Source organism: Solanum verrucosum, unplaced genomic scaffold, assembly GCF_900185275.1.
Source record: "Solanum verrucosum unplaced genomic scaffold, falcon-dt-bn FXZP01000108.1, whole genome shotgun sequence".
Lineage (NCBI taxonomy): Eukaryota > Viridiplantae > Streptophyta > Magnoliopsida > Solanales > Solanaceae > Solanum > Solanum verrucosum.
In genome coordinates, this window is record NW_026020274.1 from 3,072,127 (window position 1) to 3,084,397 (window position 12,271).

Below are 12,271 nucleotides of genomic sequence, written 5' to 3' on the forward strand. Positions count from 1 at the left end.
TCGCTCTGAGCACCCAAAAAAATAAACTTTATGTGGATTTTCGTAATGAGTTGGGAAACCACAACGTATACTCATACTATTTTTAGGCACATTTCCGTATTTACAAGTCTTTTTTAGGAATTACCCAAATTCCTCATTTTTTTCGTGTGTTTTAACCCATTGATCTGGCGCCCCGGAGCACCCAAAATCTTTTCTTAAAAAACTTTACGAGGACCTTCGTAATGAGTTGGGGAACCCCTACGTCTTCTCACACTATTTTTTTCACGCTCATTTCTGCATTTAAAGGCCTTTTTTTTAGGAATTATCCAAATTCCACAATATTTCATGTATTATAGCCATGGATCTGGCGCCTTGGAGCACCCAAAAAAATTTTCTCAAAAAAATTTATAAGGACCTCTGTAATGAGTTGGAGAACCCCACGTATACTCACACCATTTTTTCATGCTCATTTCCACATTTATAGGTCTTTTTTTTTCTAGAAATTACCCAAATTCCTCAATTTTTTCGTGTGTTATAGCACATGGATCTAGTGCCCTGGAGCACCAATTTTTTTTACTCAATAAACATTATATAAGACCTTCGTAATGAGTGATGTTTACGTGATCAAGACACAACTTTCAATGCAAGTGTCTACGATCGTACAATAGTAAAGTAACCTAACCAAGGGTTGGGATCGAGTCTCAAGGGAGTGGGCTTGAGAATTAATAGAAAAATAAAATTTAGTTATAATTAGTCATAGCTAAAAACATTATCGAATGTAAGCATGTTAAATCTGAGGGGTGATGCAAGCGTCAATTATCAATGGGGGTTTGTGACAAATAAGCAAAAACAACAAAAAATGCAAAGAGTACTAATCAAGGAGACGATATTCGTTGGATGTGAGAGTAATATGGGATAAACTAAACTATTGGGTACATGCTTTTGATAATAAATCTGTCGAATATTTGTGACTAGGATAGACTATAGTGGGGGTAAATTCTCTCTCGAGCAACTTACCTAGAATCAAATGGGTTCCTTTCGGACACCCACTTGTTGTATGAAGAACAACCTCCGCCTTAGCCCACTCACTCTCTCAAGCTGAGTGTGTGGGAGAAGGACTAGGGTTCACTCTCTCGAGCTGAACATCATGTCGACCCAATCCCACCGGCCATCAATTTAGTAGTCTTAGTTGTACGACCTCTCTCTTGAGCAAGCCGAAAGCACAAAGGTGAAATCGTATTTGCAACTACAATTTCATTAAGTTCCACCACAACTACTAAACGAAATCACATTTACACAACAAATAAACCATCAACAAGCAAGACCCAACAGATAATCTAACTCATATTTACAAAATCACACCCCAAGAATTAGGGTTTTAGTTAGGCATGCAAAAGAGATTGAAATTTATACCAAAATGAGTTTGCATTCAAATGGGTATGAAGATTTAAGTCTCAAAACAAGCAAAGAATGAAGAATCCACAAGACCCAAGTCCAAATTCTTAGAGTTGAAACCCTTTGAATCTTCAAGTTCTTCAAAACCCTCTCCAACTTAGAACTCAAAAGTCTATGTTAAAAATTCTATATTAAAAATCTGATATTAAGCTACAACTCTCAACGAGTATTTATAGTTTTCAATAATCTGTGATGTAGCGGATCATTCGGCGTCATTAGTCGAGATCGCCAATCAAGTTGGCGATCCACCCTTTGGTAGGTTTCATTGCCGTCTTGCTCTATCCTTCAGCATCATCGTATTTTAGATCATTGGGTGACCTAGTATTGCTTCACGAAACTGCTCGGCGACACGCCGACTGCTCCTTTTCACCGCCGATTTGATCCTCTCTTTCAGGGCTCAGCACACTAGAACAAAAGGCGAGGATAAGACCTTTTGGCGATTCGTCGAATGGGTTCGATGATTCTCAGATCTTCATTTCTTCATTCTTTCAGCTGCCTTTGTTCCTTTTGTTGCTAAGTAGTGTCCATACTTTCCCTCAAACTCCAAATACCTGAAACTTAATGGTTTTTATCAGATATTGAGATAAAATATGCATTTGAGGACACTAATTCTATCAAAATATAGCCCTAAATGAGTCCAATTTGTGGACTCATCAACACCCCCAACTTAAACTTTTACTTGTCCTCAAGCAAACTAAAGTTCAGCTGTTCAAAAAAGGTATCTCGAACAGTGCTACACAAGATTCAATCATGAATGCACACAACAAGACTCAATTTACTTATGCAAATATCAAATGTGCACTCAAAGATTCAATTTGTGACTCACCAATATCAAAAAATCTCATGCTCACAATACTTGCTTCAAATGCAAGTTCAAGCTCAACCAAAGTGTTCAAATGCCTTCATACAAGGAATGATTCCATATTCACACACAATGGTTTAATCATTTAAAGTCCTGGAATCAAATGCAGCGCTCACTCTCACAAGGAAGAACACAATGCATACTTTCACCCATAGGGTTGCCCGTATTTTCCGATCAACACTTGCTTCAGCTCACTCAAGATCAAGAAGGTCTTTTCAAGACTTGTAATGGGGCTGAGTGCAAAGGTATAGTCATTTAGGCTCAGTGACTTTCATCCTCAGGAAATGTGGTACTCACAACACTTCATTTCCTCTTCCTTCATCATTTTCTTTAGTGCTCATAAGTCATCCTATTATTCACTTTCCATGAATTATTTGGAAACCCCATTTCTTTTTGTAATTTATTCCACAACTTTCTTTTTCATTCTTTTTCTTTTTCTTTCTCTTTGGCCATTCAATCAACCACAAATCAAGAGGATTATAGATAGCGGATTAAGAGAGGTTTAGTTTTCATCAAGTTTCTTCCAAAGAAAGGTAAGGCTCAAGGGGTGTTCAAAAGTGGTTTACACACTCACAAAGTAGATCACAAAAGAGGTATATGTCAAATTAGCTCACACTCTTAGAAGTTGTCTAAGATCATATCAAGAGATAACATCACTTAGTTGACCGGACCAACGGGTCAAATTCTAGGATCCATCATACAAGTTCACAGGTAAGCTCATCACACTAGGCATTGACACTATAAGTCAAACAAGACTTCACACTTTTACTAGTGTGCAATGATTATCACAAGAGACTCAATTTGATAATAGGCTAGTCATAACGAGATACAACGAGTTCACATATTGTCTATGTGACTTCATTTGGCCTCATCGTAGCCGCGCATTCATATTCGTTCAATTGAGAGCACTATTTAAGTCATCCGTATTGATCGGAACCGATACTTAAATTTTGCAAAAGAACAGCCAGATTCAATACACGAGAGGTGGCAAAAATTTTCGGACGGGTCAAAATCATTTTGCAATTTAAAATAAAAGGAGTCACAAGCTCAAACATCCATAGAAAACAGTGTAAACATAATTTAAACAAAACAACCCAAATATATACATAAAAACACAAGGCACAAATAGCACACAAAAGGTGAGCCTCACCCCACAACAGATAAAAAGTATTTGTCCTCAAATGCAAATGACACAAAATCTGAAATGTAAAATAAAAAAAGACAGAGAGGGAGGTAAAGAGAAATCCTGTCTATGCAGTCTCTTCATCTGTCTAGGCTTCAGTGCCCGGAGTAACCCTAGAAGGAACAGCAGTGCCAGCTTTACCAAGGTCTGTTGATTGTGAGTCTTCCAGAAAGACATACACCGCTCTGCAAAATCCCCTTGCCCATGGAGGAGTATTAGGATCTAGAGTGATATTTTTCCTGGCAGGAGTGGGCCTCTTGCCCTTGCCTTTCCCAATAGTTGTGGGTAGTTTCAAAGCTTTTCTTTTCGATGTAACCGCATCTTCCTTTATCGCAATTCCTCTGGACTTCTCTTGGGCTGGCGTTATTCTTTCAGTAACTTTAGGTTTAGTCATATCTGCAAAATCTCGAAAAGAAGTTGGAGAAAATTTTGACAAAAGCACTGATAAACTTCGCCGACTCTTTCGGCGAGTCGTCGATATCATTCGGTGATCTAGAGGTAGTCCGCCGAAAGTTACAAAATTAACAGCACATTTATCATTAAATTAAAGGCGAGATGGGGATGTTAGGTGAACCGCCAAGTTGTTTGGCGAGCTCGACCCAGCTCTCCAAACGGCTCAACGTACCTATTTTCAACCCATCTTTTTGAATTCAACCATGTAACCCCTGAAGACAAAATCAAAGTGTGCACTAGTACAATCAAGGTATGACCCTTCAGCTTTGTTGAGAATACGTGAGAGTATATCCTCAAACCTACCACCTTCCAAGTCCTTGGGCTTTTGGCGCTCATGGGGAGGCACATATTTATCTTTCTCCCCATCCTTCCAAGTCGAATTACGGTCCCTCCATTAATGATCTCGATCCTTCCAGCCTTCGTCTCTAGCCCATCCTTGGTTACCACCCTACCTTGGGTAGTTTGAACGATAGCCACCGCCTTGGTTGGCTAGAAAATTTACCTCCTCGTTATACAAGGCTTCAAACTTCATCTCCTCAGGCTAGAAAATTTACCTCCTCTTGGCCATATTTTGGTCTCTCTCATGATCTTTTTCAATCTGCTCCTTAGATAGTTTGAAGGTGAGAGGAGAGACTTGATCCTCGCGACTGTACCACGCTCTGTTGATGGTTGTCATGCCATCTAAAAGTTGGGCTGCTACTACATATGGCTGTTGCATTAAGCCTCTAGGCGAAAGTTGAACAGTGACCCCTTTGTTTACCGAGTCTAAACTCCGATAAAAGTACTGAAGCAACACATTATCAGGCAAACCATGGGTTGGGCATTGAAGCACCAACTTTTTGAACCGTAACCAAGTTTCGTGCAGAGGTTCTCCTTCTAGATGCTTAAAGCTCTGAATGCTATCCCGAAGGGTCATCATTTCCGAGGGAGGGAAAAATAGCAGTTGAAATACGGTTACCAATTCCTCCTAGGAAGTGATGGATTCACGCGGCAACTCGGCTAGCTATTTGCACAACTCTCCATCAATGAGAAAAAGAATAATCTTAATCGGATTGACTCCTGAGATATGTTTTTGAACGAGAACGGTCTGCATACATCCACGAAGTTCTGAAGATGCTCTTGAGGATCCTCGTGAGCCAACCCGCTGAAAAGTCCCTTTCGTTGCAACATAGTACTCGTTATGTGGAACACTGCATTTCCTTCAGCTATAGGTAACCGAATAGCTCCAATACCTCCCATGAGATGGGGACCATTGATGTTGGGCTCATGGACATTGTTGAGATTTATGATATCGTCTTGGTGGCCCACTAGCTACCGTTAACACTTATGCTTTCTGAAATAGTCACATAAGAAAACAAAACTAAACTAAAGATTAAGTGAGTAAACTACAACTAAGAAGAACAAAAATTCTACTAATATAAGAATTCTCAAATAACACCACTCCTCGGTAGAGGCGGCATTTTGATGTTTGCGTAATCAAGACATAACTTTCAATGCAAGTGTCTACGATCATACAATAGTAAAGTAACCTAACCAAGGGTTGGGGTCGAGTCCCAAGGGAGTGGGCTTGAGAATTAATAGGAAAAAAAATTAAGTTCTAATTAGTCATAACTAAAAACATTATCGAATGTAAACATGTTAAATCTAAGGGGTGACGCAAGCGTCAATTATCAATGGAGGTTTGTGACAAATAAGCAAAAACAACAAAGAATGCAAATAGTACTAATCAAGGAGACGGGATTCTTGGGATGTGATAGGAATACTGCATAAACTAAACTATTGGGTACATGATTTTGATAATAAATCCGTTTAATATTTGTGACTAGGCTAGACTATAGTTGGGGTAAATTCTCTCTCAAACAACTTACCCCAAACCAAATGGTTCCTCTCAGACACCCAGTTGCCACATGAAGAACAACCTCCGCCTTAGCCCACTCACTCTCTCGAGCTGAGTGTGTGGGAGAAGGACTAGGGTTCACTCTCTTAGTTGAACCTCATGTCGACCAAATCCCATCGGCCATCAATTTAGTAGTCTTAGTTTTACGACCTCTCTCTCTCTCGAGCAAGCCGAAAACACAAAGGTGAAATCGTATTTGCAACTACAATTTCACTAAGTTCCCTCACAACTACTAAACGAAATCACATTTACATAACAAATAAACCATCAACAAGCAAAATCCAACAGATAATCTAACCCATATTCACAAAATCATACCCCAAGAATTGGAATTGGACCAATTTCTCGATTTTTCGTGTGTTATAGCCCATGGATATGGCTCCTTAGAGCACCCAATATTTTTTTCTAAAAAAACTTTATAGTGGACCTCCGTAATAAGTTAGGGAACCATCATGCATAATCACACCATTTATTCACGCCCATTTCTGCATTTACATGCACTTTTTTTGGAATTGCCCAAATACCTCTATTTTTCGTGTGTTATAGCCAATGGATTTGGCACCTCGGAGCATCCAAATTTATTTTTTCTCAAAAAACTCTATGTGGACCTCCGCAATAAGTTAGAGAACTTTCACGTATACTCACACAATTTATTTCACACTCATTTCTGCATTTACATGCCTTCTTTAGAAATGATCCAAATTCCTCGATTTTTCGTGCGTTATAGCCCATGCATCTGGCATACTGGAGCACCCAAATTTTTTTTTTCTTAAAAAACCTTATGAGGACCTCCGTAATGAGTTGAGAAACGACCACATACTAACGTCATCTTTTTCACACCCATTTCCACATTACAGGCCCTTTTAAGGAATTATTCAAATTCCTCGATTTTTTGTGTGTTATGGCCTATGGATCTGGCGCCTTAGAGCACCCAATTTTTTTCTCAAATAGCTTTATATTGGACCTTCATAATGTGTTAGGGAACCACCACGTATACTCACACCATTTTTTTCACTCCCATTTGCGCTTTTAGATGCCTTTTTTTAGGAATTGCTTAAATTCCTCTAGTGTTCGTGTGTTGTAGCCCATATATCAAGTGCTCCGGAGCATGCAAAGTTTTTTTTCTCAAAAACTTTTTGAGGACTTCCGTAATGAGTTGGGGAACCGCCACGTATCTACCACCATTTTTATGCCCTTTTCCGCATTTACAAGCCATTTTTTTGGGAATTACCCAAATTCCTTTATTTTCGTGTCTTATTGCCCATGGATCTGAAGCCTCGGAGTACTCAACTTTTTTTTTCTCAAAAATTTTTATGAGGACCTCTGCAATGAGTTGATGAACCACCACGTATACTCACGCTATTTTTTTCACGCTTATTTCCGCATTTACAGGCCTTTTTTAGGAATTATCCAAATTCGTCTATTTTTCATGTGATATAGCTCAATGATCTAGCGTCCTTGAGCACCCAATATTTTTTTCCTCAAATAACTTTATGAGGACTTCCGTAATGAGTTGGGAAATTGTCACGTATACTCACACCTTTTTTTATGCTTATTTCCGTATTTACAGGCCCTTTTTCAAAACTACCAAAATTCATCGATTTTTCATGTGTTATAGACAATGGACCTGGCACCCCGAAGCACCCAATTTTTTTTTCAAAAAACTCTATGAGGACCTTCGTAATGAGTTGGGGAGCAACCACGTATACTCCTACCATTTTTATCACACACATTTCCGCATTTTCATGCCCGTTTTTAGGAATTACCAAAATTCCTCTATTTTTTGTGTGTGTGTTATAGCCCATGGATCTGGCGCCTCACTGCACCCAAATATTTTTTCTCAAAAAACTTCTTGAGGAATTATGTAATGAGTTGGAGAACCACCATATATACTCACACCATTTTTTTCACGCCCATTTCCACATATACATGTCATTTTTAAGAATTAGCCAAATTTCTCTATTTTTGTGTGTTATACCTAAGGACCTGGCGCTCCAGAGCACCCATCATTTTGTTTTCTCAAAAAACATAATGAGGACCTCATTAATGAGTTGATGAACCACCATGTATACTCTTATCATTTTTTCACGCTTTTTTTGCATTCACAGGCCCTTGTTTAGGAATTATCCAAATTCGTCTATTTTTTGTGTGATATTGCCGAATGATATGGCGCACTGGAGCACCGATTATTTTCTTCTCAAAAATATTATGAGGACTTGCGTGATGAGTTGGGAAACTGCCACATATACTCACGTCATTTTTTAAATGCACATTTCCCCATTTACATGCTCTTTTTTAGAAATTACCCAAATTCATCAATTTTTCGTCTGTTATAGCCAATGGATCTAGGTCCCAAATCACCCAAAAAGTTTTATTCTAAAAACTTTATGAGGACTTCCATAATGAGTTAGGGAACAACCATGTATACTCCAACCATTTTTTTCACGCACATTTCCGTATTTAAAGGCCCTTTTTTAGGAATTACCCATATTCCTCTATTTTTTTGTGTTATAGCACATTCATCTGGCGCCCCAGAGCACTTAGTAATTTTTTTCCCAAAAAAGTTTATGAGGACCTCCGTAATGAGTTGCGGAACCACCACATATACTCACATAATTTTTTTCACCCCCATTTCAGCATTTCCATGCCCATTTTAGGAAAATTCCTCTATTTTTCATGTGTTATAGCCCATGGATCTGGCGCCTCGGAGCACCAATTTTTTTTTCTTAATTATTTTAATGAGAACATCCGTAATGAGTTGGGGGACCACCTAGTATACTCACAATATTTTTTTCACGCACATTACTGCATTTATAGACCCTTCTTTAGGAATTACCCAAATTCCTCTATTTATTGTGTGTTATAGCCCAATGATCTAGCGCCTCAGAAAACTTTATGAGAATTTTCGTAATGAGTTAGAGAACCACCACATATACTCACATCATTTTTCATGCCCATTTCCACATTTATAGGCAATTTTTAGGAATTACCAAAATTCCTCTATTTTTCGTGTGTTATAGTCCATTGATCTGGCACCCAGAGCACCCAACATTTTTTTCTCAAAAAAGCTTTATGAGGACCTCCGTAATGAATTGGGGAACCACCACCCATACTCACACCATTATTTTCACACCAATTTCTGCATTTACAGTCCCTTTTTAAAGACTATCCAAATTCCTTGATTTTTCGTGTGTTACAACCCATGGGTCTGGCGCCCCGGAGCACCTAAAATATTTTCGTCAAAAAACGTTATAATGACCTCTGTAATGAGTTGAGGAACAACCACATATACTCACACCTTTTTTTTCACTCTTATTTCCACATTTACAGGCCATATTTTAGGAACTACCCAAATTCCTCGATTTTTTTGTGTATTATAGCCCATGGATCTCGTGCCCCAAAGCACCCAAAATATTATTGTCAAAAAACTTTATGAGGAACTCCCTAATGAGTTGGAGAACCACTACGTATACTCAAAATACGTGAATATTTTGGGTGCTTTGGGGCACGAGATCCATGGGCTATAATACACAAAAAAATCGAGGAATTTGGGTAATTCCTAAAAAGGGTCTGTAAATATGGAAATTGGCGTGAAAAAACTAGTGTGAGTATATGTGGTAGTTCCCTAACTCATTAAGGAAGTCATTATATAGTTTTTTGAGAAAACAAAATTTGGTGCTCTGGGGCTGTAACGAATTGATTCCATCGTTAGGGAAAATCCAAATGGGAAAGAATTGGACCAGAAAAACTTTTGAGTAGTAACTTGAAATTTCATAGCCTAATCCAGATTTGGACGAAATCCGGGTCAGGCAAGTCTAGAAAAATCTAATAATGAATGAGAAGTGTAATTTTGAAATTGATTGTGTGAGTGGATATCTAAGACGTTAAGGAACCCATACGACTTTACGGAATAGAATTCGGGCGAATAGAACTCCCGAAATTAATCTTTGCGTGAACAGGGGTTTTCTGAGTGTTGTGGAATGAAGGTGTGTTGTGAAATGGGGGTTTGGAGCTCTTAATTCGACATTCTGTTTTCGTGCAAGGCGTTGTGACGGGATTATACCCGCCAGGGCGGGGCCGCTGTGGTAGGCAGGTGCCGCCATAGCGGGACAGTCGCGACTTAAGTCGAAAACAAACCCCAAAATCATTTTGTTCTGCAAGTTTCGACTTTGAGAGCTAGGAGACGACCCAGGTGCTTTCTTGACAGTTTTCCACCATTCTTGAGGCTAAAGGTAAGGTTTTAACTCTCCGAATTCATTTTTTTTATCCGTAAAATGTAAATTTATGGGTGATTATCGATGGGAGATGGTTTTGATCTGAAAATTATAGTGGAAAAAGCCATAATCTGAGTATTAGGATCTTGGGTTGGTCTAGGGTTATTGGGTTTGTTATAATCCGGATAATTAGACATTTGATTGTTGATCCTTGTGTATATTAATTATTTGTAGACCTAGAAAAAGCGGAAAGAATCTAGAAAGGAAAGATTAAAGTGCCTTAGGGGAATCAAGCTTGGATTCGAGGTAGTTGATGATTGTGATTTCATGTTGGTGTGATATATGTTTGTACTTCATTCATTATAATGCATGTATGTATGCGAATATTGGAATATTGATCAACCTTATCGTAAATGAGGATAATTGAATAATTAAATTCTATGAATCACCTCTTATTGTATGATTGTGAAAATATATATTGTGATTGTGATTGTGGTTTGTTGAATGGATCGGGTGTTACGTTCTGACACACTAACTTGGATCGGTTGCCACATTTCGATATAAATATGGGATCAATTTCCATGTTCTGGCATAAATATTGGATCAGTTACCACGTTCCGGCATAAACATTGGATCGGGTACCACAAACCGATACACTAACAGTTTGTGTTTGGGTTCCGTGAGAGGACCACTGAATTGGGTTCCGTGAGAAGACCATTGAATTGTGTTGTGTATCTACTTTTGTTGATTACATTCATATATAATGGTGATTTAGTTTGAAAGATTGTTTGTTGTTCTAAAATGATAATCAATGTGTATTATTGAGAACGTGGAATGCTACATTGATCCTGAAAAAATGACTAATATTGTATATGTCTATTTTATAATGTTGTGGTTACTTGCATGTGTTTCACTTATTTGGATAGTCGTGTGATCCTACCAGTACAATATGATTGTGTACTGATACTGCACTTGCTTACTCTTTGTTGAGTATAGGGCATCTTCAGGCGGCTATTAATAGACCTCAGCTAGGTGACTATTGAGTGTGATCAGATTCAACAGTGAGCCAGTTCTTTCAGGCTGCCATGGATCTTCTTGTTTAAGTCCACTCTCTTCGGACTCAGATTATTTGTTAAAGGTGTTTGTTTAGTTTCAGGGTTGTACCCCTTGTTCTTAGACTTGTCGTTCGTAGAGTCTTGGTACAATGACTTTCAGGTTCTAGGGGTTGAATTTCCGCATTAGTTTGGTTAGTTAATTGCTTAAACCTTTGGAGTTTATGGGGACTCCATTTTTATTTTCATTTAAACATGTTTCTGTATCTTTAAATGCCTTAGTTTTTAGTTGGGTGGTACTAATGATTCTCCCACCGAAGGGTTAATATGGGTGTCAATCACGACGGTCTGGGTCGTGAAAAAGTTGGTATCAGAGCCTAGGTTCGTTGATCTCATTGTACCAAAATGAGTCTAGTAGAGTCATGCGGAAGGGTACGAAGAGGTCCATACTTTTCTTCGAGAGTCTATAGGACTTTAGGAAAAACTCATTTCTTTCTACTCCTTCATGCTATGACTTGAATCCAATTGATATCTGCGTGATACAAATTGGTATCTATCCTCTTTCACTCTATGGTTCGAACTAAAGCAACAACAATGGTAACACAATTACTAGCAAGAGAGGATGTGTATAGACTACCGATAGTTGAATAGGGTCACCACTCGGAACAAGTATCCACTGCCTCGAATAAATGATCTTTTGACCAGTTGCAGAGTGCATCAATTTACATTTTGCTCTTGTACTGGGAGACCGATAATGGTCATCTATAGAACAAACTAATTTAGAAATCGGGCATGATTGTGAGTTGTAACTTGAAAACTGTGAATATGTGTTCCTTGTTGCCTGAATTAACTTTGAATGTGGAAATTGTATTTGCTTGGATGTGATGATATGATCATGTGCACAATAAGTGTGGGTCTAAATTTTGATATGTGCAATATGCTGGCTGAATTGATTGAAACTATGCAAGTTGTAACTCATGAGTATCGTAAAACTTGTTGTGAAAAAAGGTCATGACTAAGTTTGATGCAAGGGTCTAGATAATATACGAGGTGATTCGTAAGAAAGATCTAGATGTGTCTTGCGCTTGACTAATAACCATGTGAGTGTCTGGGTGTATCTTGGGAATGTGTGGGTTATGGTGTTGAATTAATGAGAATGAGTTGGTTTGTGTATCG

General features: G+C 38.5%; 1 protein-coding gene across 1 annotated transcript in view; it reads right to left on the reverse strand.

The window, feature by feature from the left end:
• Nucleotides 1-3,567: 3,567 nt before the first annotated feature.
• Nucleotides 3,568-12,271, reverse strand: part of LOC125833865 (pathogen-related protein-like) — a 95,838-nt gene continuing 87,134 nt past the window's right edge. The window contains exon 5 of the mRNA XM_049513023.1: nucleotides 3,568-3,875. Within this exon, the coding sequence (XP_049368980.1) occupies nucleotides 3,568-3,875 (308 nt within the window). The remainder of the gene's footprint in view (nucleotides 3,876-12,271) is intronic.